Here is a 25,117-nt window from a genome sequence, read left to right on the forward strand (position 1 = left end):
GCTGGACGGCTTCAACGTCGCTGCATTGCGCGTCATTCAGCTGTCTTATCGCTCGCGCTTCAATAGGTGGGTGTCCTTGACAGCTGTGAGTCCACGACGTATGCTCAGAACCCTTCCGCCAACCCAATCCCTCCAGCTCATACCTAGTCTTGTTTTGTTCAATTCGAGCTATGGAAGTCGAGCCTCCAAGACCCACCAAGAAGCGTCATCTAGCGGCAGAGGAGCGACAACGAGCAGTTCGCGCGTAAGACCCACCACTGTCTCGCCGAAGAACGCGAGGCATAGTCTTGGCTGACAAGCATCGCATAGGTGTGATGAGTGTCGCCGTCTCAAAGAGAAATGTGAGGATGGTACACCGTGTAGGCGCTGTCGCCATCTGCGCCGACCGTGTAGATACAATGTTGCGCCTGCTGCAGTGGACAAACGAGGACCGGGCCTTCCTGACTCGCTCGGTGAGCTGATGGACCGCATGCGATATATGGAATTCATAGTCAAACACCAATTTCCCAATCTCGCCATGGATACCGTTTCTCTACAACGCATGTGCGATTCCCTGTCTTCGCCGACACCACCACGCGACCAGAACGAGATCATCTCCGAGTCTATCGAACCTTCGGGGAATGTCCAAGTGTCTGACAGCCCTGATATTGGAGACGAGGATTGTACCATTGACCGAGTAGACGGCACGACAGTCCGTACGTGCTTCTTGAACCTCTTCGTTGTCCCTCAAGCACACTGACGAGACCTTTTGTCGCTGTGCAGATTACTCAGGCGAGTTCTCCCATTGGAACTTTTCCATGCACATCAAGCGCAATATAGACGAACTTATGGCCAAAGCCAATGTTCAGGTATGTGCGGCTAGCCTAGTCTGTTCCTGTTTGCTCACCATCTCTGTCAGAATTTAGAAAACGTAACGCGAGTACCGGATTTCATTCGCGTTGGTGAGGCAGATCCAACTTCAACTTCCATCTCGGACATCCTTGCTGTTATGCCACCCCGTCCTGTTGCCACCTTCTTGACCAATGTCTTCTTCAATCATGCCACCAGCGTCTACTACTATGTAGACCGATGCTGGTTTGATGAAACCCTAGACAACATATACACTAAACCCGTTTCGCTACGCTCCAAGGATGTTACTGCAATATGTGTAGTACTGATGGTGCTAGCTGTCGGAACCCAATATGTCCATTTAGAATCGCCAGATCGTCATAAGACTTCCAGCACGGGCACTGCAACAGACTCTGAAGTTCAAAGCAGTTGGGAGCTCGAAATTGGATCCGGCTTTTACCGTCAAGTGGCAAAGCTACTTTCGGAAGTCATCCATGCTGGTTCGCTGCTCAGCGTCCAGGTACTCTTGCTTCTCGGCCTATATTCCTTACCCATTGATGCATCTGGGCTGAGTTACATCTATCTAAACTTAGCTATCAAGGTGGCCATACAGAACGGAATGCATCGAAAGGTTTCGCGCAACGTCCTCGACCCGAGAACCAAGGAGATCAGGCGTCGTATTTGGTGGACAGTGTACTGCATGGAAAGGTTCGTCGGTTCTTGACTCTCTGATACCACATCATTCCCGTGCTGACGAATTCGACCTACTAGAAAGATTGGTATATACCACGGCCGCCCGATATCCATAGTACAATCCGATATCGATGCAGACCTACCTCAGAGCTCTGGAGCACACCTTATGAACGATGACTCTTTCTATCCTCAAGGTCTCTTGGAATCAATCAAGCTCACAAGGCATGCTGAAGCATTCCTCCACGAAATGTAAGTCCAGATTGAGACTTTCTAAATACACAGAAACAGAAGACAATCAACTGACTATACCTTGCCAGATCATGTCTCCGAAAATGTGCAAACGCCGAAGTCGGGGCGATCCTGAACCGTATCAAGCGCATGAAGGCAGATTTGCGAGGGCCTTGGTCACCTCCTCATGGGGGTGCATTATTGCCAACCCCATACCACCAGAAAGAGCTACCAAAAAACCGCGCGTTAATTCATACTCGACTGGAGTGTTGCCTGTTGCACATGTTCATCGGACGACCCTTCATCCTTGCGCACCGTCACGCGCGGACCAATGACGGCAATGCCGCATCCCCAGAAGTACGCCGGAGGAAAGCAGCAGAGTCCCACTCACAGTGGGACTTCTTGGTCCATGACTGCGTTGCGGCTGCGAAGGAAGTTATCAGTATATGCCAAATCATGCAGACGGGCAATATGGGCCTTGCAAAGTCGTCCTATGCCGAGTATAGTTCCTGCCGCGCGTCCTTGCTGGTCTTGATCGCCTATAGCATATGTTACCGTACGAACGAGTTCGCAAGCACCCTACAAGTAGGTCTGCAAGCGATAAGAGAAATGGCTTCTGCGGGCGATTCTGCGCGTTCAGAAGTGTCGCTCCTAGAGACACTGGAAGCGGCGCTGCATCGACTTAACGTGTTCAATCCATTACCAAGTAAACCTGTGGCCACGGAAGCCAACGATCCGGCTGAAGAGGGCTACAACGGTCTTCTCAACTGGTACAAGAAAGCGGAAAGGTCCCCGAACCCTCGTTTTGGGTCTTTAGCATCCGAACATGCAAATGCACAAGCAGCGACGGTGCAAGGCCCAAGGGTGACACCAAACAGAGCCGATGCAACAGTGGATAGCATGCCAAGCGACATATCTCTTGATGGATATCCGTTCGATTTCGATCTACTCAACTCGGATGGAAGCGTGGCGTTCTTCACCTCGAACTTTGATGACCATGGTAACACAGAGAGGGAGTTCTTCGAGAGCCTTTCATGGCTACCGAAATGACGTTCTGCACACGCTAGAATCGCCAATAAATGAACGATAAAGAGTGTTCGGTTAACTCTTTTGGCTAACGAAGTGCGTGTGAAAATCAGTGGATAATTTCGCATTGCAAAAGTGGACGATCTAGGTCCAAACTCTTCGCTCTATTTCATCGTCACAACCGTGCTTGAGCAGGCTGGCTTTCCGCAATCTGTTGCCACATCTTGAGAGACACATGTTCTTTGGGTTGATACCATCTACTCCTGGTGATGCGGTACGGCACAGGGAGATCCACATCATCTGCATCGCCCGTGATGACCATGGAAGCGACGGCTTTTGCGCAGAAGAAGATCTGCGGCATACCGTGCCCACTGAATCCTGCACACATATACTGGCCGGGTTTTCCGCAAATTGGTCCAACATAAGGGAACCCGTCGTTAGAATAGCCCATAACTGACACGGAAGAAGATCAGTCAGTTCTGAAACATTCAATAATGGGCGCTGGTGCAGATGACACTTACTTCCAGTCCAGACATCTTCTGTGCGTACATCGCTGTTCTCCCATCCACGGAAATGCCGTTGCATGTAGCCGTCAAAGTAATTCCGCGCGCCATCCATCAGTCTGCTGTCGTCGGATACATCAAACCATTCGTCCAAGTCTTTGTAGTAGTCGCGCCTTCCGCCACCAACGACGATACTTCCGTCCGGTCGAGGAATCATATAGTCGTACTCGTAGTCGGAAAACCGCATCATATAACTATCAGTCATCTTTGGTGCGTTCTCGCCCGCCAAGCGTGCTACTATGCCTCTCACTGGGACGACTTTTTCCTTCATCTCCGGTACGAGAGCAGACGTGTATCCGTTCGTAGCATAAACGAGAGTGCTGGTCTCGACGGAGCCACGCGATGTGTTCACGACCCAACGATCTTTTGTGCTTTCATCGGCTGCCGAGACGGACGATACTGGGGTATTTGTTTGCAAGTTGACGCCCATAGACACCGCTTTTTCTAGCAAGTGTGCCACAAGTCGGTAAGGCCACAGGCGAGCGGCATTATATGTATGGCAAGATTTTGCACCCCAAACGCCAGAAACCTATGGGCTTGGTCAGATCGCTCCAAAAAGATGATTCCACGAAGCATTTCAAGATTTTCATCTCCAGACCTTACACACCTCTTCTGCTTCGCTGCCCGAAGTAAACTTTATCCCTTTCGCAGTTGAGATATCCGCTTTAGCGATTTTCGCGATGTCAGCTCTGATTTTATCGCGGCCTGCTTCATAAAAGCAGACGTCTGTAACCCTGGTCTCTTCGAAGTCACAATCACAATGTTCACGCCGAACAAGTTCTTTGATTGCGTCGACCTGGCGAGCCTCGAATGTAGCCACGTGCTCCGCGACCGCTTTCCCGTGCGTCTCCAGTACGCTGGCCGCTCTTGACAAAGGATCTGGTTTTAAATGACCGCCTAACCCCTCAGACTCAGTACGTGCGAGATTGAAACTGGATCTCAAGAGCATATGATACGTACCATTACGTCCGGTGGCGCCAGAGCAGGCCTCACGTGCCTCAAGGATAAGTATTGATGGAATTGGGCGGTCGCAACGCATACACTCTTCGATTATGTGATGCAAAATCGATGCTCCAGCATATCCCGCACCAATGATTACAACACCAGCCTGCGCGGGAAGATGTTCAGTGCTGCGATGGTTGTCGATGGGCCCGACTTGTTTCCTCCAATAGGAGGGAACAGCATCCGCCACCGGGAAAGGTTTAACGTCAGTACTAGGAAAAGACATGTTGGAGGTGTAGGTTTTGAATCATGTTCATGTATTTGTGGTAGTTTCACGGGGCTGTCCAAGTGCAAGGTGGGCTATTAAGGTACTCACGCTTAGTCATTCTCAAGGCAGGTGCGCTTCTGCTGCACCCAACCCGGGAACTCACGCACCTTAATCAGACGGATAAGATACGCAAGCCAGGAACTTTAGTCCTTGGCTTCAAGTGGCTGCGCAAGGCGGTGATCGTTAGGCAATTGCGACCGGTCCGGTCACCGGGCCGGTCACCGACAAGGACTCAGTAGACTTTGCCGCCAGCAAGCGAACACCCGTTCAGTACAGTACGATCCGGCTTAGAAGCTTTGTTTTTGTGTGACAACATCTGAACTCCTGCAAAAGCCCTTCAGTCTTATCTTTCGCCAACAACGGTGCATCAGATGCAAGGTGATCAGGCAATTCTATTGGACAATATCCATCAGCAATGGCTGTTCGCGTGCTAGAAGAGGAGCGATGCGGACAAGTATAGAAAAACAGTTCGATTAGCAGAATACAGTATTGCAATGAGAGCACAACATGTGTCATGATAGATGTTCTTGAATGACTTGATAGTTGCTATCTGCGGTGGGACCTCGAAGACGCTTTCCCAAACTCCAGCAACATGCGCGTATACAATCTTTCCGTGAAAACCCATCGCGCACGATACAAATTTCATTCAGCGATGACATTACTCAAGGGCTTCCTGGGCATCCTAGTGATCAACATGATCATACTAGGCACAGTAAGAACCAGCAAACCACAGTTCACATAGATCGGAACCACAGGAGCGATGCCACTTGCAGAGCTCAGACCATAGGAGACTGCCTGGCCCGCCGTCTCAAACGCGCGAAACAAGCCTCCTACCCGTGAAGAATCACCCATGTCGTTGGAGAATGTGCCAAGAATCCAGTATAGTGTCAATTGCGTCCAGTAGCCGCTCACGAAGACGATAAGGTACGGCACGTATGCCCTTGCCCATCTTCCAGATTCTCTGTTATTCAAATCAGTTTCAGTCACACTGGAACCTGCCTCTCTGCGGGATAACTTACGAGCCGTAATCCAGCGCCGACTTATCGCCGAGGTAGTGGTACTCAAAAGCGACCCAGATGAAACAACCAGTTTGTGGCAGAATCCACAGCGAGAATGCAGCCCATGCCTTGGGCCGTTGGGACCACCGCTGGCTGTCTAGAAGTTTGCCGAATACGACGACCGACGGAATGGTAATGGCGGCTGTACTAGTCAGCATATAGTTGGCGGGACCCAGAGTCGATACATACGAATAAGAAAGGATGAAAGAGCGCGTGCGCGGACCGAAAAGTGTAGCGAGAGATAGGTACCCATTGTCCCTCCGTAAAAGAAAGAGTAGAACGAGGGCAGAAAGATCAACCAGACCTGGCATCGTGTTAGGTGCTTTCCAAATTTTGGAGACTGATTCATTCCTGACCTTATTGCTTTGTAAATAACTCCACAGAGCAACGAATTCTTGCTTCCAAGTGACCCTCCCCGACATGGCGACTTTGCTGCCATCGCGACGACGCACTCGGGGTGTAGGGGACAACAACAGTGCCCAAAGAACTCCAGTACATTCTACTATCTGTCAATAACTGTGCACCCAGAGCAGATGCCTAGGTATCTGTGACGTACCGAATGCAACAAAGACCAGATATGTCGACCACGCAATGCCTCCAGCAGACGCTCTATCCGAGTTTGTAGAAAAGTTTATCGCGCCACCGATCAAGCTTCCGGAGCTTCGCATAGCCGACCAGATGCCTGCCGTAGGTTATTACAACGATCATTCTTCAGGATGCACGCAGATGCTTACCAAGGTATAGCCCCTTTTCTTCTGGCCTTGGGTAGCATAACATGGCCGTCGTTTCACCGACATAAAGAAACCCGCCTGCTAGACCATTGATAACCTAGTCCCGTCAGTATGTTTCCCTTGTATGAATGAGTGATGATAGTACATTGGATGCTATGAGATACCAGTCGATGCCGAATTTAGCGTTTACATAGTACGCAGATCCTTGAAGGGGCATCGTAAGAGCCGCAATGAAGCACGCCCATTTGATTCCTATCCTGTTGATGATGGGGCCTCCGAGGATAGTACTGATGAAGCCCATGGCGTAGCTCAACGAATTTGCAAGATTCGCTAGCCATGGTGTAGACAGACCGCCTCCTCCTAGATTGGATATAGCATCACCCATAGCTGGGCCAACCAACGAAAGCCTTGACCATGTTCAGCATCCCGATGGTAGTCTCTGAGAGGATTACTTACGCCCCGAACATCACCATCTGGAACAGCACGCTCCGATATAAAGTCGACCATTTCCATGATCGCAAAAAGTCGTAATCGATTACTTCTTCCTGCGATCCTATCGCAATGTCCTCACCACCATCATTCTCCTTGTCATGTACTTTGGCGTCTTTGGTGTCTTTAGTTTGCGAGTAATCCATGACAAAAGTTTTACTGAACATCGTTCATGATACGCGTTCACTTTATGCAGGACTCTTGAGTGCTCAAGAATATCGACCGGCAAGGTGACTGGGAGGTGGTGCCCCTTGTTTGCTCCAGATAAGCATTGCACCGGCCCGGTCTGTAGCGCGACTGATTAGACATGGTGTTATACGGCGACTCGTAGAGTACGTGCTTATCGAGCATGAATGAAACCGCCAAAACTTGTAGGATAAGCCGAGTGGACATTCTTATCTATATTCACGAGAAGTGAGGAGTAAAGACGTGGTCGATAAACATCTTAGAGACCAGTCTCAGCAGTTGAAAGCCAAGATCACTTCCTTGTCGGTTCGCGTGTAAGTCTCAATACTGCACTATGTTGCCGTCTCAGTCTGTCCTATAGCTATCGCTTCGAACGCTAGCCCACGAGCTCCGGCCAAGTTACCCCTGCCAACCTAGGACGTCGCCCGTTTTCCGTCCACGCCGGCTCCATGTCGCTAAACTCTTCTCGGGAGCATGGGGTAGAAGCCGTGCTCGGCCATCGCGCTCTTATCAAGTTGCTCCAGGCCTTTGTAACCCCATCGGTGTTAGCATGTGTATGCTAAGCACGAGTCCGAACGTACGACGATGCTTGTGAGCTCTAAGGAAACTAGCCCATGTTTTTGAAAAGGCAGAAAGGCAACTGCGCGCGATATAAGCGTTGTCGGGAGTGACGAGAAGCGCCGGTGTTGGAGTTGCGGGGTGTGGAGACATCTCCACTCTTCCCAACACGCGTACCAATCAAGCCACTAGCATTACAAACCTTTCTTCCGATGGGCGGGAAGAGGAGGCATTCAAGTTCCTGGTCCACGACCGGCATATCAAGGCTTAGCTAGTACCAAGCTCTAGAAGGCCCCAGATGTGCGCAGTACGCGAACATGCGCACATCTAGACGACAGGTCTCAGGAGTACATGTGGTCGTTAATAGTCATTTATGGCTGTAGTGGTGGGGTGCCAAGGTGACAGAGTTGCGTTTCCGGAAGCAGTAAATTGACCTCGGAACGACACCGTAACCTCAGACAGATCGCGAGGGACAATTAGTTTTCGGTCAGTGTCCTATGGTCGTATGTGGAAGAACCAGGCACATATAAATGTCGTATTGTCGGATTTCCACCCATAACGATAAGAACATGCAAAGTACACTTCACTAGTTACACAAACACCGCACGGCTGACATACGCACCCATACCCGCCAGATAATCTCGAGAAAGGACAAAGGAAACCTCTCCTCGGCCACACAGGTCTGAAATCTTCAAACGTATTGTTCCACCTGCTTCTCACTCCACTCCCAAAACGCGCTCGCAGTCTTCTTACCAGCTTCGGAATAATAGTCCTTCCTCACCTGCATAACCCTGCCGAATGGCACGACCCAGTCACTCGTATTGAGATTCGCAACATCAGGCGCGAGGCCAGCGAACAGCTCAGTGTACGCGCCATTCACAGGCGGATGCAAGATCATGTTAATGAGGAAAAGTTGGAGTGCAGGTACATGGCGCTGCAAATCAGATTTGAGGTTACCGGGGTTAAGCGCCTATCATTCCGCATGTTAGCAGGGTAGTTCAGAGGAAAGAGAAGAAGGTGAATTACCACGCTAACAACCCCCTGCTTTCGGTACCGTCTCTGGAACTCCATCGCATGAAACACATTTCCCGCTTTGCTAATCCCGTATTTGGTCATCTGACTGACATCTGTCTTATAATCCAAGTTGTTCATGTCCACACCACCAGCGGGCGCGATGACATGCGCAGCTGATGAGCTCACCCAAACTACCCTCACACTGCCTTCTGGCTCTTTCTTCGCTGTCTCAAGTAGTATGGGCGTGAGTAACTTGGTGAAGAGAAAGGGCGCGACGCAATTTGTTCCAAGCTGCAGTTCGTATCCTTGTTTCGTTGTTGTGCCCTTCGGTGGTCTCATAACGCCTGCATTGTTGAACAGGACGTCTAATCGGGTTTCCTTTGTGAGAAAGCTCTCTGCAGACGCTTTGATCCCATGGAGATCGTCGAGATCAAGATGGAGATAGTGCAATGTGCCCTTGGATTGCGGGCAAGCTTCTTTGATCCAGGATATCGCTGTAGAGGCTTTCTCAGAGGATCGGGCCGCTACATATACGGTACCGTTGCAGGAGTAGAGGAGGCGGGAGAGTTCTTTACCTACGCCTGCTGAAGCACCTGTCACAACATAGACTTTTCCGTACAGGTTGGGAAGCGAAGATTCGGTGAATTTGGCTGCGGGTGGGAACATTTGACTGAATTGGGAGCCCATCTTGAATACAATGACTAACGATGAACGAGATGAGTATGATTATTGGAGAGACTGGAGACAGTGAAGACAGTGACACCGTTAAGAGGAAGTTGAGAATTTTTGTAGCATGTACTGGCGACTTTGCAAGAGATATATATCCTGATGTTACCTAAATAGGTAGGTACGCTGTTGGAGCAAGTTTCCCCATACGAGCAATGCCGGTGCTTCGATCGGTCCGTTGCACAACGGACGATTCCTGCGTAAGAAGGACACCACAACCGACTGGGAATTCGAGCGACAAAAAGTCTACGCAATCTTGGCTTTTCCATGTAGAAGCTGCGCCACTACATTGCGCATCTCTTTCGGCAGCTGTTTTGGTGCGTCGTGATCGGACTTAGGACGAGATGCGCGGTCGAAAGGTGATTGGGTCGCGGAGTTAACAGACCACCTCCAATGCCAACTCATGGAAGTAGAACAACCCAACAGACTCATGCGAATGTCACATGATCGGAGTGAAGTTGCGGAATGTTTTTTTTTGTTTTTTCTGCTGATGGAATGAGTCCCATGAATGCAGCACTCCCTGGGTAAGTTACTTAACACAGCCCGATTCTTTCATCTTGTAGCTAGCTGAGTAACTCGCTTCATAATGACGAGGAACGTGACTTGATACGGTTTAGCGAAGATCTTGAGGTTACTTCGAAGATACAAGAGATGATGCTTGAGTCGACTTTTGGTTCTGCAACGAAACAGAGTCATGTTTCTAGAATGCGCCCTAGCAGCATGACGTATTCACAGGAATACTCGCTGGATTCCACACGACCATGTTGTCAAACTTCATACCATGAACACGGTCAACATAGGATTTGCGAGAGACCGTTCTCTTAATGCTTGAGCAAGAATGACCTAACAGTAGCATACAATCAGCAGGCGCTGACCTAGAAAGAGCAGGTGTTGAAGCTAGGCAAGATAAAATTTGTCGAAGAGTAAACCTTCACACTAAGCAATCATCCCCAAATTATTTACTCCGCACACTTCTAGAATCTTGCGCGCTTCTAAAGTAACGACAGCGTATCCGTATCATCGATAAACTCTTCAATATCGTCCAAGACCGTTGTTCGACCACCATCCAGGTTCACCCATCGTAAAGACTCTTAAACCCGGCAGCAAGCCCAGCAATCCTGGAAACATCAGCTCGGTATTCAGAATAATTATTGCGATACCGAAGTCCAATTGTTACTTACACCGAGTTGCGCAGGTTCCTACCACTAATTAGCAAATATTCAATCTCGTAGCGAAACTCGATCACCATACCCATCCTTCACCACAATTAATAAACGATTCTGAAGCGCAGATACGCGTGCAGACTCTGGCCTCAGGAGTTGCAAGCACTGTTGGCGGTGCTTGCGTAGGACGGGTCAGAGTTGGCCCTGCAACTGCGAGGGCCGTGAGGAGGGTAATGACGACGAAGGTCTTCATGTTGGCTATTCTGATTATGTCTTTTGTGTTTTAAGTTGAGGAAGAAAATTTGATGTTAGATTGAAGAGGTAACAAGGACGAATGGAGGGCTATATACGCTCGCTACCCGCTAAAAGCGCCCTTTGATGAACCATTGTTCTCGAATCGGCACAGCCTGAACGAACGTGCTCCAGACCGGCGCGAAACCACGTGTTGGGTCTACTTCTCAGCTTATGGCTGACGCACAATCATCTTCGGAGATTCTTCACAAACACAGTAAATGCGACCAACAAACGAGAGTGGCCTACTTTTCGGGTACCTGTTCGGTTACAATCCACTTGGCCGACACTACGAAAGCAAGAGCTAGTAGGAGAAAGTGGAAGTCAAGATATCATACGCTAGTATTTATAAGAGACTGTACTTATGATGCCATACTACTGCTTTCATCTAGAACTAATCCCGATTGTGTCGCATGAGTAGATCATCCTATAGTCATTCTCTGTAATTAACCTCTTTGGCTTCACCTAGCTCGCGAGCATCTCCTCATCTGCCTCGTATGATGCCTCAAGTCCTTCGCAGCTTCATCCAACCGCCCTCTAGACTTCGCAGCAGAACCAACATTCCTACCAATATCAGCTTAGACACTAGTCCAATAGAATATGCCGCAAGGAAGTCGAAAATACTTACACCAGAGTGAACAGGTTCCTAATATGCATTAGCGCATGGTCATTTAGATTGAAAAGCCAATGACATACCCAGCCCTCACCACACTCTGTTGCTTCCGAGAAACAAGGGCGCGTGCAAGCCTTGGTCTGAGAGGACACGGCCGGAGTGGCAACTGCGAATGCGGTAAGGAGAGTGATGATGGTGATGAAAGAATTCATTTTGATGGTGATGACTGTTGACAGGTATAGGAAGTTGGTGGACGTCTGGTTTGTGTAGAGTGTAGAAGTTAGGAGCGGGTGGGCGGTATATATGCATTTCTTACCCGAACGACTGCCTTAAAAAGATTCACCAGAACATCACAGATCCAAGTCCCTCAGCCGTTGTACGTAGTACGTGACACGCAAACTTTATACTATGGATGACATGCAAACCGCCTAATCCAATTCATACACAGTAAACGCGTATGTTGGAGAGAAAAACGCCACACCAATCTCCTCGGCTGTCGAGAACCCATGGAGCTGAAACAAAAAAGTAGTGAATGAGGCGGATGATCTAAGAAGCGGCTAAGGTTGGTCATAGCGATATACTTTCCAAGCGTTCGAGATGATGTTGGTGTCGTTTGTAATGAGGTACGAACGGTCTTGGCTAATATACCACCCGTCCTGCTTACCCGGTTTCGGGGCGACGGGTTCCCCGCATGCTGAGATACTCACAACTGAACTCATGATTGGGGGGACAGATTTGCATAAGGGAGGAAGCGATGACTCGGATGTTGTTGTAGGACGACGGTGCCAGGTTCAATTGTGAGGAGCGCGGAAGAGCATCGAGAAGGCGCCTGTATCAACTCAAAGTACGGTAGAGATCGGTCCGTAAAGATTCGCAAAGTTCAATTTCGTTATAATTCCATGCATTTGCCAATGGAGGAAACTCCGAGAGCGGAGAGGAGATGAGAGTAAGCACCGGCTTGGCTTTGCTACCACTGTACCACGCCAAACCTTTTACCACAACACCACATCAGCCCATTTCCATCTTCTCATCCTCAAAGCTACGTAGCTCACCTCTTCTCAAAATCGTGTCCTACGAGAAGAGACATTCGATTAGAAGATCGCGACAGCATTTGGCGGACTCGCAACACCACCAGGTACCTACACAAGGATTAGCTCTCACCTCAGTCTCAGCAATCGGTAATACATACCTTCAACGGCACACTACTAACAAAGCAAGACCTCCGTCCTAACTCCTCACTCTTCTCACACAACCGCTCCAGATCAAACATCTCACCTATCATGACACCCCAGCCACCCAGCAACCACTGGTGTAATAATCCACCGCCCTGCATATCCTTTTCCCAGGATTCACCCGCCCAGAGACCGCCTGGGGCGTTGTGTGGACCTACTAGAGGTGCCATTTCAAAAGAAGGAGCGTCGGATGCTGCGCATTCATCAGTCTATGTCACGTCGTGGTTGGTTGGTCTTGGATAGAGAGATAGGGTAACGTGGCGTAAGTGGCAATGAAGATGAGATAAGATGTGGTGAAGTGAGATGGGCATCCTTACCAACAGCGACAAACCCATTTTCCCAAATCCACTGTACTGACTGCTTATCCGACTGCACGCCCAAGAACGCCGGCGGCTTATCCCTGATAGCTCTCTTCTCTTCATCGCCTAGCTTGGCGTAATCGCGAGTGAATCCCGTTCGTAACAATAACATATCACCTTCTCTCGTCTTGATACCTGTTTCTTGGAGCATATCCTCCAACTCCTCTGCTGTAATACTATTCGCATCTAGTGCGTACACTCCTTTCTTTCCTTTTCTTTCAAGATATCGCGGGTAGTCCAGGATGATACCCCGAGTAGTGATACCACCAGAGTTAGCCACACGATCGATGCCGATGACTTCCGACGACTCGATATCTTGCTGTGATCGCCCGCCGTAGTATCTCTTTGCGCTTTGATATCCGTAATGTCTGAATCCGTCCCACTGGCTACTTCCTTGAGTGTTGAAGTCTAGATGATCATCGTTGACTGTTCTCTTCGTGCCATCTGGATGTTCTTTGTTCATCATTTTCCAAGAGAATTGTGGCCGGTTGAACGAAGGATAAGAAGGTAAGTTAAGATACCAGTCTAGCGAGACGCGGTCACCTGTTTGTATTTCTTGGGCAGCTGCTTTGACGACAGACGGTGTGATCATGTTTAGAGCGCCGAGTTCGTCGTCTGCGCCGTAGAGGCCCCATGCGTTTCCTGGAGGGCCATTCTTGTCGAGTGGAAGATCCTGAAATGGAGGGCGAGAGCGTGGTGACATGTCAGATTTTTGCTGAGCTGGATTATCTTTGGTGTGTGGTGAACCTGCGGGTCTTCGACCTGGATGTTGTGTTGTCTTTGAAGGAACAAGAGTGCATCATGCCAGACTGGTGACCTGATACTTCGGCTGAATGTACAGCGAGGATTATGTGACGCGTAGTGGGGTAAAGCGCGGGGTAGCTTCCGTAGTCGCTGGCTCGGTAATTGATATGGTTCGGGAATCACGACCGTTGTTCGCATAAACATTCAGCTTCATTACCAGCATGCTGTAGAATACTGGATGTCACGCCCTTCTAAACCAAGCATGCATTATTCATATCTCGTCATGATAAGAGGTAGGTCTCGGGTAGGCGCTGGCGATGCGCTTTGGTATTGTTATACCTACTATGCCACATCAGCGGGATCAAAAATCCGGTCCCATCCCTACACCACTTCCTCTTGAGCTTGTGTTCTTCAAGTGTGCGCCACTGCCTTTAAAAAGACTTTGCCAAATAAAGGCCTCGCTTAACAATAGCTCAATGTCCTTCTCTGTCCACTGTCGCGTTGGTAACGATTGTAGGAACATCATCGTCTCTTGGAAATCCATCTTTCGCAGTTGATCGGACCATTTGACGAGAAACGCGGCGCAGACATAAAGGTGAAAGGACGAAAAACCATCTTCTTCGGCCTATAAATAGTCAGTGATGCGCTCCAAAAGAGTGGCTACGTGACTTACCAAGTACGTGTCCCACATCCTTATCGTGTTCTTGACAGATATCTCGCGCATCAGGAGACAGTTCATCCATCGAAAGCTGAACTGTATGAACTCAACACCCTCATTCTGCAGATGTCTCGCTAACTGGTCGTCGATACGCGTAGTAAGATCTCTTAGACTTGCCACTTGTCTTTGGATACCTGGTTGATGTGCGATGTAGTTATCTTGAATCCCGTCAAGAAGCTTGGTTAGACACCAAAAGGAATCTGCCTCGACTGCGTCCAAAACTTGTTTTGGTAGCTGGCCAGGATCCATACCGAATTCAATATCGGGATCTGAGATATAGGCACCAAGGAAGACCTGCCAGAATGGGGTGACCAGGTCGTTGATGCCCTGTACATAGCCCGAGGCAGGATGCCGTATCGCCCACACGTATAGTATCCGCTCAAGGGATCGTTGAGTCGCTTCGTAGCTGTAGAGCTCAAGATGTGGATTTGTCCGAGGCACGTCAATGCTGATTTGATGCCATATAGCTTCGTCCAAGCCACGTCCCCGCCCACGATTCGTCGAAGGATAGGCTGCACCGCCTGCCATCCCGGAGGCGACGGCGCTAGCACTGCCAGATGTACCTCGTTCGAAAGCCTGCCGCACCCCCTCCAAGTATTCTTTCCGCTTGCGCTCCAGTGTTGCGACTCTCCTCTCACTGCTAGTCGGTAGGTAGCCCAACAAGATCTGCCATGTCATGGCGCGCACTTCGGACGGAACACCTGACCATGCCGAGTCTCGCAGGTCTGACAATGATATGGTGCTCGCTTGCAATATCCTCTTGAACTTGTTGATTCTTGTTATCCGTGCGGAGTGCTCCTCGACCTGTTTAGCTGACGCGTTTGGGGGTGGGGTAGCATGTGAGATAAGATGTAGCGAGTTTGCGGGGTCTCGAAGTATCTCTTGATACTGTGGCCGTAGGATCTTGCCTTCGATCTTCTTCGCGGTTGGGTAGTTGGGTATACCTCGCTCCTCTGCAATGTCACCACTGTCTATACCGCGCCACGCTGTTGAGCCCAGGCTTTCTCTACTAACATGTCCGGTTGTTTCTTTTGCCTTGGATGGTTGTTTCCGCCGACCCTTCCTCCGCATGTTTGCGATGCTCGGTAGCCCGAACTCGTCCTCGTCATCCTCAAACATGTTGTCGGGATCGTCTTCGTCGCCATCGTTCCAATCTTGGTGGGTATCATTGAGGAAGTAGCTGTACGTTGCTCGTGCGGGACGGGGTGACACGGTCTTACTGGACCGGCTCGGTGCAGCGCTTGACTCGCGACTGTGGGTGGTCGATGGCGGGGTTCGGGGTCGCGAGTTCGATCCAGAGACGCTCCTTTTAGCAATTAGTCGTATTCATAATGACAGCACTTGAAGCAACATACAATGAACTGAAGTTGTGTATGTCGGCATGCGAATAGGATGCGCCGATGACCTTCTTGTTTTGCGGTGAGCTAGCGGAGTTGGATGTTGTGCGCCAGAATGGAGAGGCCGAGCTGCGCATGAGATATCAGTACCCGAAACCCATATGCGACGGGACTGTAGTAACGTACGAGGACCGGTCTGTATGCAGGGAAGCGATATGTTAGCTACCCCGGATACTATGACGCTCTTTGTGGTTTGGAAGGACACGAACCGACCTGGACCATTTCCTGGCAGATTGTTAGCAAACAAGGAATTGCGCACAAGATTGGGGGGACAAACCTGCTGCTGCTTCTTAGAGGCCATTTCTGAACAAGTGAACGCTTGTCCTGTGTCTCGAGGCGGCCCCGCTATGAACCCAAGCTTCAGATGGCTCTACCGGGCAAGCACGAAGAAACTCGTTTCCTTTAGGTCGTACCTGACACCTTCCTAGGCGCCAAAGGTGTTCGTTCTCTTTCGAAGTGATATACTTCCAAGAATATCGCTATTGTCTCCAGTACACATATGGCTGGTATGTCGTAGGGCTCGTGCATGTATCCGTCGCGCCTGCCACGCCAAGCCCGATGCTAGCGCGCCTGCCCATTGCTCTGCTCTCATCTCCTCACTCAAGCGTCAGGCTCTTCCTTCTGTCACCTCCCTTCCTTCCATTCAACCCGACGATCGCGCCTGACTAACCGCGACCTCACTTTCGCGCGCTCATACGTCTTTCTCTTTTGCACGTTTTCTCTAACAAGCTCTTCTCTAACACTCCAACATGGCCGACGAAAACTACGAGGACGACATCTTTGATGATCTGTACGTGCTCTCAGCGCGACTAAAGAATGATCGCAGTTTGCGACAATCTACTAACAACGCATTAGCTACGATGACGAGCCCACGTCCAAGCCCGCGGCAGCGGCAGCGGCACCTGCCCCAGCCCCCAAGACGGAACCCGAACCTACCCAAGCCGAGCCCGTGAGCGCGCCGCCTCAAGATTCTACACATGACAATGGTCATAATGCTGCATCTTCTTGGCCAGCTCAAGCTGGGGGCGAACAGGACTCGCACATGGACCAGTCCGGCTACAATGCTGGGGGTGACCAGTCGTACGACAATGCGCCCGTAGATGATGACAACTATGGCCCAATCAACGTGAAAGAAGATGGGTAAGTCGTGCAGTGTCCAGTTTGATCATGATCTTCCAGAGGCGCATCACAAGGTATAAGAACATGTATATCGCATGTTATAGTTGAAGACAAGAGCACGTCGCTGCCAGGACCATCGCCATCAACGGCCGCATAGGATATCGTGCTAGAGCGTTCGACAACATGAGAGAGGCGAACTATTCATGGAATACATTGCGAGCACAATCAGAGGACAAGCTCTGCACACTTCAGTCTGTCGCGCATTTCAAAGCACCAGGGGCCATGGTTGGCACAGAGTCTGGGATAAAAGCCTAGGAGCTAGACACCTTGCGAAAGATTGTGGTCCATGTCGTCCACTGGTGAGGCGCTCAAAGCATGGCGAAGTGGGCCACCAGTTTTGGTTGTTGGAAGAAGCTGGAAAATAAAAGTCAGTCGCTCAGCGATGCTCAGAGCAACCATCAACGCGCCTTACGCAGGGACTATCGCGGCTTGCCCAACTTTGGCAGCGCCTCATGTCGATATAAACCTAGGTACTTGATAGCGCGTACCAGCAACGCAAGCAAAGGATAGCTACCGAGCTGTGAGATAGTCTGAGACTTCTACACTCGAATTCATAGCAGAACACAGACGTTTCATCCGAATCAAACTGTGCCTTTGCAAGGGCTACTTTTGCACCTCGAAACTTGGACTTGAGTACGTGGAGTGCATTCTTGGTCGATATGATTGGTGCACGCCACGAAGTCGACATGTCCTGAGTAGGATGCGGCGCAGGAGTTGGGTTCGCTTAGCCATCCGTCTGCGACCGCATACGGTCCTCGAGCGAGCGACGCCTTGCTGCAAAGAAAGGAGCCTTACGATATCAACGCATATGTTCTCAGCTCAGTTTCCAATCATCCACGATAGAACACGAATTGCGTCCTCTACATTACTGCGACTGGCAAAACTACTCCGGACGCCTCACCAATCGATTAGTTGTCAAATGTGCAGCACGACCAATTTGACGAACTCGGCTACATGGACCTCGTTACGATAAAAACCTCTTGGGATTGTGTTCTGCTATATCCATTTCTAAGGATGATGGCTGAAGGTGCGATAGAGGGATCATGGGCGTTGAGCCTATATTTCCAGCTCATCATATTTCGACAAGGGTGTTTTCGACAACAACACCGCTACCAGCCTCTACGCGGAGGCACTTCTAACTGAACAGCTACGGATACCATATGATGCGCCTCGTTTTTCTCTTTTGAGTTTACTGATAGTGTCGCTACTTATGATTGTTTTACTGACTTCAGCCATAGCAAGATGTTCATCGGCGGACTGAACTGGGAGACTACAGAAGGTATGTAAATATGTCTTGGTCCACTCAATTACATATAAAACGCACAACCTTGCTAACCCTTTGCAACAGACTCCCTCAAGGGCTACTTCTCGCAGTTCGGTGAAGTTAGTGAATGTACCGTCATGCGTGATGCTGCTACTGGACGTTCTCGAGGATTCGGCTTCCTCACGTTCAAGGACCCCAAGTGCGTCAACATTGTCATGGTCAAGGAGCATTACCTTGATGGCAAGATTGTACGTCTATACCCGCTCAAATGCGAAGCACTGACTAACATTGTTCAGATCGATCCGAAGCGTGCGATTCCTCGTGAAGAGCAGGAAAGAACGAGTAAGATCTTTGTCGGTGGCGTCAGCCAAGAAGCCACTGAGGAAGACTTTACAAACTTCTTCAAGCAGTTTGGTCGCGTCGTCGATGCCACACTTATGATGGACAAGGAGACTGGCCGACCCCGAGGTTTCGGCTTCGTTACTTTCGATGGTGATGCAGCCGTAGACGCTACTCTACGCGGTCCCCTACAAATTCTCGGCAAGCAGATTGAAGTCAAGCGTGCTCAACCTCGTGGTAACATGCGTGATGATGATGGAGGCGACGGCAACAAGAAGTTCGGCCGCGGGAACAAGTTCAACAAATTCAACGACAACGGTAACGGTGGCCAAGGTGGCGGCAACAATTATGACAATAACGGTGGAAACATGCAAGGCCAAGGTGGCAACAGCGCCATGTCCCCTGCCATGATGGCTCAGTACTGGCAGCGAATGCAACAGTACTTCCAGTCCATGCAGCAAACCCTCGCTCAGCAACAAGCCGGTGGTGGTATGCCCGGTAACCCCATGGCTGCCATGGGTGGTATGAACCCGATGCAAATGCAGCAGATGCAACAGCAGATGATGAACCAAGGTATGAACCGCGGCAATGGCTCTCCGAACCCCCAGATGATGGGTGGTCCAGGTGGAATGAACCCAATGCAGATGCAGCAAATGCAACAGATGCAGATGGCACAGATGCAAGGTGGTGGAGGCCCAGGAGGTCAAGGTGGTCCGGGTATGATGAATCCTCAAGGTGGCCAGAGTGCCGGTGGTCCACGCCCAGCTTACACCGCTCAAGATCAACTCGCTTTCGAACAGCAAAAATACGAACAACAGCAGGCACGCCGCCAGCAGCAACTCTCCGGCCCCGCCGGCTTCGGTAACGCTCAGGGAGGACCTCAGAGCTGGGATGGTATGTACGACGACGCGCCCCAGCCAAACATCCCCTCTGGTCCTGGAGGCGGTCGCGGCGGCTTTAGGAACAACCGTTCTCGCCAGGGCTCTAGCCAACCCCCTGCTGGTGGTGGTCAAGCCCCCATCAACGCCCCCACTGGCCCTAAGAACGCTGGTGTCCGAGGCGCGAACTACCGTGGTGGAGGTCACCGTGGTGGTGGTGGTTTCAGGCACCAGCCCTATGGTGGTCGTGGCGGTTAGATGTGGATCTAAGGGTTTGCTAGAGAGAGTGCCCAGAAAAGAGTTGGAATTATACTAAACAACCGGCTTGCTCATCTTAGGCTGAGCTAGGTTTGTACTTGGCGGAATAATCGAAGGTGTGATATGCATGGCCAAGATCGTGTTTAGGCACTTGCTCTTTTTTCCCTGTTTCGGTTTGAGATGGAGGAGAAAGCACATGATTTTCGGACTTACAGCATGAATAGGATGGAGCTTTAATTCTTTATGTATACTAGCATTCTTCAAAAAGTCCATTCCGGCGTTTTGGACCTTTTGAACCTTGTCATCTCCTTGATAATTATAGAGTGTGACGACCGCATGCAATCACCTTCTGTGAGACAAACATGGTCCCTATATGTGGAAATGGTCTGATAGTTCTAGAAAAAGGTTGTTCTGAATGCCCTGGTGACAGAGCGGGACTTTTATACCTGGACCCTGATCACGAAAGAAGCTAGCCAGAGATGGCAATGCAGGGAGATTTATTGCCCGCGAGTTGCACCTGGTGTCAAAAAGTGCCCTAAGTTCTCGTTTGCAAACTTCGATACATATCTTAAGCTTCAAAGTTGATATTCGGAGCAGACACTCTTCAAAAAGTGCCAAGCATCTTCCAGTTTGGCAGTCGAGAATCAGACAGTGAGGACAGGTTTCATAGGGTAGTAATTCATTACTTTGCGACGTAGTCGTCATTAGTCTAACGTTCAAAAGAGCAATAGCTCAATCCTCAATCCCATCCACGCTATGATATTTAACAATAACCCAAACCAACGCTATGCAACTAAAATCCAAAAAGCAGTCGTAGCCATATCCAAACATTAAGGTACTCAAGTCTTCTGTCTTTGCTTCCCTTGTTTTGATAACTCCATTTCCAGGTCATGCCTGGCCAAGGTGCAGCCCAGAGCTTGATCGAGACTTTGAAACCAACATATCCTTTCGTAAAACATTTCCTAACACATGTACTCATCGCGACGATACCAACGCCTAGTATGTAGAACGCTGGACCGAAGTCCATCATATCCCATAAGTCGGTCCAGCGCGCCTAGAGGCTGAGACATCCAGGGATGTGAACCAGGACGATGACCCATGGTAATATGGACGAGACCATAAGCTTCCATGATGCGCCTTGTGCAGGCGCTGCGGGGACTCCGGTCGCAGCATTGTTCTCCAATTCGCTGATAGTCGGCGCTGGTGTTTTGCTAGGGTATATCGTACGGATAGTGGTAAAGCCGCGATCGTCATATCCAGTCACTGTCTTAGGCCCATTGTCGGAGGAACCCGTAGGTAAAGCTTGCGGCGATGAGGTATAGGAACCGAGAGGGGACATCTACAGAAGATTGTTAGCATTTTGTTATCGGGATAAGATAGGGGGTCGCAAAAGGCTTACTGACAGTGGCTGAGCTGGGTGGAACAACCTTTCCGGAATCCGAAACGGTCCACCCGCTCGGGAGCCCGGGGTAGTTTGCAAACGTTGGTTGCGGAGTGGGAGTAGCCGACGGGTCGGGAATCCAGGGGTAAACGCTGGGGCGAACGTAATCGGAGGTCTGATGAGGTGTAAAGGGCAGGGGCTGTCCGGTAGCAGTCGCAGTGATGGCCGGTGCGTCGGCAACAGGAGCGTTACCACCAGAGAAGATGGTACCTCCGACAGACTTGATAGATCCCGAAGTGCCAGTTTGGTCGCCATAGACGTATTGAGTACCGGTAGAGTAGTCCTGAACCTTGAGAGACTTGACCTTCATGCTGAAGGGGCCTTGGGAGTAGTCGGTGGGACCGCGAGCCCAAGAGATGGTACCTGCGGGGTTGGCTGAATCACCACCGCTCCATGCGCCGAACTTGATCTGCATAGGTGTCTGAGGGTATTGGTTGTTGGCGTTCGCAGGCTCTAGCGTACGGACCGTGGTACCATCAATCTGCCAGACAATCTGTTCTGGGGTCCATTCGATGGTGTATTTCTTGAAGCCTGACTGACTGCCCGGATCAGAGTGGAAAGCACCACGGTTGTAATCTGTTGTCTGTCCCTTGCCAAAGTAGTTGGATTGTACTTCATCGGGGTCTGCACCAAGCCATTCCCAGTCGATCTCATCTAGCGTGTCGGATTGCAGCACGAAACTGCTGACAATACCCGCGCCCGGTGCGGCTTGAACTTCAATGTCGACCTTTCCGAACATGATGTACCACAGCGAAGTAAGCTGGGGTGCGTCTCCGGACTGTCTGATGGTGAAAGACACGCCGTCGTTACCGTATGTAGGGTTGCCTTGTGCTGTGAAACTCTCCGACTCGGACGAGAAGTCAATGTTGACGGTTTTGCCGAGGGCGGAGTCCGGGGGACAGTCACTTCGTAGAGTTGGGTTGCAGTTGGACCATGTCTGGGCGTTGGAGCGAGCGAAGAGGGCGACGGAGGCCAGAACAGTGAGTGCTCGCATCGTGGAGCGCATCTTGGTGGTGATGTGACAACGAAGATGGCAGATAGCGAGCGTTGCCGACGGGATGCGTCGGGGTTATGGTGTAGTGATGCGATGTAATGCGATGTAATGCTCTAAGTGTGCTGTGGTATCAAACGAGTACTAAAGAGTAGCACGTGTGAATGTCGTGGTGATTAGTTTGGTTGGTTGATTACCTGCTCAGCACTTGAGAGGTTATGGGTAAGATGCAGGTGCAGCGGCCCGGCCAGCATTGTACTTTTGTAGTGTACCAGCCATCTCTAAGCAATGACCTACATGATGAGGTGTCAAGCAAGCTAACAGAGCGGGTCAGACTCTCTCGCGATCGTTAATGGTGGATTTGAACGAGGTTGGCGAGGCGACAATGCTTCCCAACCTCCCAGCCACCCAGCCACCACAAAGCTCGAGCCACGTCAGGCCCGAGCAAGAACAAATCTTGGGTATGACGCAACCCAATTTCTTTCTTCTCAACAACTTTGGTCGTCGTGTAGACACTTTCCAAGAACTGCGCAGTAGGTAAGATACCTTGTAGGGAACACGAGGGCATCACGGACTTCCCCGCGTGTGGCGCCGAGTCATGTGGCGTTGGGCAAAATGTGGCGCATGCATCCAGCATGCATCTGTACCTATCTTTGGACCCAACGCGGCCTCCACATACAGCTGCAGTACGATCCGCCTCTAGTTACCAATAGTACTCGTAGCGGAACTAGACCCTGCATACGATCCTTCCGATAAAATCGCCTCAGACTTTGTCCCCCTCTAGACTAGGTATTCTGAGTCACGCGTGCGCAAAGAATTCATCAGTTATTAGGTCTCACCACCTCACCAAGTATCTCTAATAATGTCTCTAACCAACGCCACGCCGCTCCAAGTCGCTCAGGCGGCAAGACTCGGGTCCCGGAAACTCGCCGTCTTGTCTACCGAGGAACGGAATGCCGCATTGATAGCTATCCATGCCGCACTAGCAACTGGAAAAGAGGAGGTTCTAGCGGCCAATGCGCAGGATCTGGAAGCTGCGAACAAGGCTGCAGCAGGAGGCACGCTAAGTGCAAGTCTAGTCAAGAGACTGGATCTGGGGAAGCCGGGGAAATATGAGGATATGCTGCAGGGAATATTGGACGTGAAGGATCTGGAAGACCCAATCAACAAGACCACCGCGAAAACCCTCCTAGACGATGACCTGGTACTGTCAAGGATAACATGTCCTATTGGCGTGCTTCTCATCATCTTTGAAGCTCGGCCTGAAGTCATCGCCAACATCTCTGCGCTTGCCATCAAGTCCGGAAATGCAGCTATCCTCAAGGGTGGCCGTGAGTCTAGTAACAGTTTTGCGGCTATTGCATCCATCATCTCCAAAGCTCTTCCATCAACAGCAGTCCCATCCGACTGTCTGCAACTAGTCCAAACACACGATGTCATTGCCGACCTACTAAAGCAAGACACATACATCGATCTTTGCATTCCTCGTGGTGGTAACAAGCTGGTTCGCTACGTCAAAGACACCACCACCATTCCTGTTCTCGGCCACGCAGACGGAATATGTTCAGCTTACCTCTGCGCTGACTACCCCGCTGAGAAAGCCGCCAAGATCGTCTTAGACGCAAAGGCAAGCTACCCGGCCGGGTGCAACGCCCTTGAACAACTCATCGTTGAGGAAGCAGCCCTCAGCTCCACCCTTCCCACTGTCGCTGAGGCGCTGCTACAAAAGGGAGTGTCGCTGCGCTGCGATCCCACCTCTCTGCTCGCACTCAAAGGCAAATTAGACCCGCACTCCGCAACACTGCTCCAGGAAGCCGGACCAGAGGACTACGACACTGAGTTCTTAGATTACATACTCGCGATCAAAACGGTGACCAACGTCGATGAAGCCATAAACCACATCAACGCACACGGCTCTCATCACACAGATGCTATCCTGACGACCTCAGAAGCCACAGCAAAGACCTTCCTCGCTGCCGTCGACTCATCTTCTGTTTACTGGAACACCAGTACACGCATGGCCGACGGACAGCGATATGGCTTTGGTACTGAAGTCGGCATCTCGACGAACAAGATCCATTCTAGAGGACCTGTAGGACTGGAGGGCTTGACAATCTACAAATGGGTCATTGTTGGTGACGCACAAGTCAGCGCAGACTATGGCGCAGGGGGTAAGCAATGGAAGCACCAGCGACTCCCTGTAGGCGATGAAGAAAGCATAGCTAGGGATGACGAGGAGAGGGAGGTGTTGAGGAAGTTTAGGGCAAGCAAGGCTTAGTCTAGACTTCGTGTGTAGAAGAAAAGGCATACTTCATGACCTACATACAAACTAGCCCACACGCACAACAACTCTCGGCTTCATGCACTTCAAGTCAACATTCAAAAAGCCACGTTACCATCGACCTTCCAACTCGGTATTCGTCTTTTCGCCACATAACCGCGTTTTCCTCCATCTCGCCCTACCTACTCCATGCCACAATACGGTGTACAACATGCTGTCATCTGCAAGATCCTGCAGACCCTGCATTGTCTAGCTACCCTCAACATGTCCTTCCATCTCCGGAGTCTCCGTAATACACCCGTCAATCCAACGCTTGTACGCGTCCCTAAGAACACAGCGGTGACTGTGTAACAAAGAAAGATTAGAGCGGTTGGCAAGCATACAGAATCGGCCCGTTGATTATACATGGGTGGGGGGTACCCACTGTGGTGTGATTGCTACGACTCGAAAACAAGTCTAACAAGATGAGGATGCGACAATCAGTATGCCCGCGGTTATTATCGCTAGTCATGTACAAGTGAAAATGTATTCTCGCGATCGATCGATCGGGGAGGTAGAGGGTGTGTTGAGTATTGAATACATGTTACCAATTGCGGCTG

The 25,117-nt window shown here is 50.4% G+C and overlaps 11 protein-coding genes across 11 annotated transcripts; 3 read left to right on the forward strand and 8 right to left on the reverse strand.

Moving 5' to 3' along the window:
- Window positions 1-170: 170 nt before the first annotated feature.
- Window positions 171-2,799, forward strand: CC77DRAFT_1029569 (hypothetical protein; the record flags this gene model as incomplete). Its single annotated transcript, XM_018526524.1, has 6 exons — window positions 171-244; window positions 310-695; window positions 763-848; window positions 899-1,536; window positions 1,744-1,770; window positions 1,839-2,799. The coding sequence occupies 6 exons, from the start codon at window positions 171-173 to the stop codon at window positions 2,797-2,799; spliced, it is 2,172 nt and encodes a 723-aa protein (XP_018387889.1).
- A 151-nt stretch (window positions 2,800-2,950) lies between these two features.
- On the reverse strand, window positions 2,951-4,566 carry CC77DRAFT_931679 (FAD dependent oxidoreductase; the record flags this gene model as incomplete). The annotated part of the gene is made up of 4 exons (XM_018534225.1): window positions 2,951-3,228; window positions 3,297-3,867; window positions 3,946-4,235; window positions 4,299-4,566. The coding sequence occupies 4 exons, from the start codon at window positions 4,564-4,566 to the stop codon at window positions 2,951-2,953; spliced, it is 1,407 nt and encodes a 468-aa protein (XP_018387890.1).
- A 684-nt stretch (window positions 4,567-5,250) lies between these two features.
- On the reverse strand, window positions 5,251-7,032 carry CC77DRAFT_1059370 (MFS general substrate transporter; the record flags this gene model as incomplete). The annotated part of the gene is made up of 8 exons (XM_018528230.1): window positions 5,251-5,569; window positions 5,628-5,808; window positions 5,856-5,970; window positions 6,023-6,165; window positions 6,223-6,348; window positions 6,401-6,494; window positions 6,543-6,804; window positions 6,854-7,032. 8 exons carry the CDS (start codon window positions 7,030-7,032, stop codon window positions 5,251-5,253), a joined length of 1,419 nt encoding a protein of 472 aa, XP_018387891.1.
- A 1,131-nt stretch (window positions 7,033-8,163) lies between these two features.
- CC77DRAFT_1018514 (retinol dehydrogenase 12) lies at window positions 8,164-9,443 on the reverse strand. Its single transcript, XM_018524634.1, has 2 exons — window positions 8,657-9,443; window positions 8,164-8,600 (listed from the first exon to the last, which is right to left on the reverse strand). The coding sequence occupies exons 1-2, from the start codon at window positions 9,329-9,331 to the stop codon at window positions 8,322-8,324; spliced, it is 954 nt and encodes a 317-aa protein (XP_018387892.1). The 5' UTR covers window positions 9,332-9,443; the 3' UTR covers window positions 8,164-8,321.
- A 1,018-nt stretch (window positions 9,444-10,461) lies between these two features.
- Window positions 10,462-10,786, reverse strand: CC77DRAFT_1059372 (hypothetical protein; the record flags this gene model as incomplete). The annotated part of the gene is made up of 3 exons (XM_018528231.1): window positions 10,462-10,488; window positions 10,552-10,569; window positions 10,622-10,786. 3 exons carry the CDS (start codon window positions 10,784-10,786, stop codon window positions 10,462-10,464), a joined length of 210 nt encoding a protein of 69 aa, XP_018387893.1.
- Window positions 10,787-11,192: 406 nt separating this feature from the next.
- On the reverse strand, window positions 11,193-11,697 carry CC77DRAFT_1018515 (hypothetical protein). The gene is made up of 3 exons (XM_018524635.1): window positions 11,521-11,697; window positions 11,453-11,470; window positions 11,193-11,388 (listed from the first exon to the last, which is right to left on the reverse strand). Exons 1-3 carry the CDS (start codon window positions 11,647-11,649, stop codon window positions 11,362-11,364), a joined length of 174 nt encoding a protein of 57 aa, XP_018387894.1. The 5' UTR covers window positions 11,650-11,697; the 3' UTR covers window positions 11,193-11,361.
- Window positions 11,698-12,310: 613 nt separating this feature from the next.
- On the reverse strand, window positions 12,311-13,932 carry CC77DRAFT_732731 (hypothetical protein). Its single transcript, XM_018532973.1, has 4 exons — window positions 12,987-13,932; window positions 12,627-12,862; window positions 12,490-12,576; window positions 12,311-12,426 (listed from the first exon to the last, which is right to left on the reverse strand). The coding sequence occupies exons 1-3, from the start codon at window positions 13,729-13,731 to the stop codon at window positions 12,529-12,531; spliced, it is 1,029 nt and encodes a 342-aa protein (XP_018387895.1). The 5' UTR covers window positions 13,732-13,932; the 3' UTR covers window positions 12,311-12,426; window positions 12,490-12,528.
- Window positions 13,933-14,133: 201 nt separating this feature from the next.
- CC77DRAFT_1029574 (TBC1 domain family member 22A) lies at window positions 14,134-15,964 on the reverse strand (the record flags this gene model as incomplete). The annotated part of the gene is made up of 3 exons (XM_018526525.1): window positions 14,134-14,397; window positions 14,446-15,796; window positions 15,846-15,964. 3 exons carry the CDS (start codon window positions 15,962-15,964, stop codon window positions 14,134-14,136), a joined length of 1,734 nt encoding a protein of 577 aa, XP_018387896.1.
- Window positions 15,965-16,887: 923 nt separating this feature from the next.
- Window positions 16,888-20,296, forward strand: CC77DRAFT_1018517 (RNA-binding domain-containing protein). The gene is made up of 4 exons (XM_018524636.1): window positions 16,888-17,027; window positions 18,305-18,345; window positions 18,415-18,578; window positions 18,627-20,296. The coding sequence occupies exons 1-4, from the start codon at window positions 16,930-16,932 to the stop codon at window positions 19,803-19,805; spliced, it is 1,482 nt and encodes a 493-aa protein (XP_018387897.1). The 5' UTR covers window positions 16,888-16,929; the 3' UTR covers window positions 19,806-20,296.
- A 167-nt stretch (window positions 20,297-20,463) lies between these two features.
- On the reverse strand, window positions 20,464-22,419 carry CC77DRAFT_732872 (hypothetical protein). Its single transcript, XM_018532974.1, has 2 exons — window positions 21,209-22,419; window positions 20,464-21,144 (listed from the first exon to the last, which is right to left on the reverse strand). The coding sequence occupies exons 1-2, from the start codon at window positions 22,250-22,252 to the stop codon at window positions 20,860-20,862; spliced, it is 1,329 nt and encodes a 442-aa protein (XP_018387898.1). The 5' UTR covers window positions 22,253-22,419; the 3' UTR covers window positions 20,464-20,859.
- Window positions 22,420-23,099: 680 nt separating this feature from the next.
- CC77DRAFT_984843 (gamma-glutamyl phosphate reductase GPR) lies at window positions 23,100-24,515 on the forward strand (the record flags this gene model as incomplete). The annotated part of the gene is made up of 1 exon (XM_018536182.1): window positions 23,100-24,515. The coding sequence occupies one exon, from the start codon at window positions 23,100-23,102 to the stop codon at window positions 24,513-24,515; it is 1,416 nt and encodes a 471-aa protein (XP_018387899.1).
- Window positions 24,516-25,117: the final 602 nt, after the last annotated feature.

This window comes from Alternaria alternata, assembly GCF_001642055.1.
Source record: "Alternaria alternata strain SRC1lrK2f unplaced genomic scaffold CC77scaffold_6, whole genome shotgun sequence".
Taxonomy (NCBI): Eukaryota; Fungi; Ascomycota; class Dothideomycetes; order Pleosporales; family Pleosporaceae; genus Alternaria; species Alternaria alternata.

What these genes read in the sequence shown, in the direction of transcription:
- CC77DRAFT_732731 (XM_018532973.1), bottom strand. Translation starts at nt 13,731, where the DNA reads ATGTCACCACGCTCTCGCCCTCCATTTCAGGATCTTCCACTCGACAAG. An exon ending in AAATGGGTTTGTCGCTGTTG is followed by an intron (nt 12,863 to 12,986) that starts GTAAGGATGCCC and finishes ATGAATGCGCAG; the next exon opens with CATCCGACGCTCCTTCTTTT. An exon ending in TTAGTAGTGTGCCGTTGAAG is followed by an intron (nt 12,577 to 12,626) that starts GTATGTATTACC and finishes ATCCTTGTGTAG; the next exon opens with GTACCTGGTGGTGTTGCGAG.
- CC77DRAFT_1018514 (XM_018524634.1), bottom strand. Translation starts at nt 9,331, where the DNA reads ATGGGCTCCCAATTCAGTCAAATGTTCCCACCCGCAGCCAAATTCACC. An exon ending in AGCAGGGGGTTGTTAGCGTG is followed by an intron (nt 8,601 to 8,656) that starts GTAATTCACCTT and finishes GCGGAATGATAG; the next exon opens with GCGCTTAACCCCGGTAACCT.
- CC77DRAFT_1018515 (XM_018524635.1), bottom strand. Translation starts at nt 11,649, where the DNA reads ATGAATTCTTTCATCACCATCATCACTCTCCTTACCGCATTCGCAGTT.
- CC77DRAFT_732872 (XM_018532974.1), bottom strand. Translation starts at nt 22,252, where the DNA reads ATGCGCTCCACGATGCGAGCACTCACTGTTCTGGCCTCCGTCGCCCTC. An exon ending in TTCCACCCAGCTCAGCCACT is followed by an intron (nt 21,145 to 21,208) that starts GTCAGTAAGCCT and finishes AATCTTCTGTAG; the next exon opens with ATGTCCCCTCTCGGTTCCTA.
- CC77DRAFT_1018517 (XM_018524636.1), top strand. Translation starts at nt 16,930, where the DNA reads ATGGACCAGTCCGGCTACAATGCTGGGGGTGACCAGTCGTACGACAAT. An exon ending in ATCAACGTGAAAGAAGATGG is followed by an intron (nt 17,028 to 18,304) that starts GTAAGTCGTGCA and finishes CTTCAGCCATAG; the next exon opens with CAAGATGTTCATCGGCGGAC. An exon ending in GAACTGGGAGACTACAGAAG is followed by an intron (nt 18,346 to 18,414) that starts GTATGTAAATAT and finishes CCTTTGCAACAG; the next exon opens with ACTCCCTCAAGGGCTACTTC.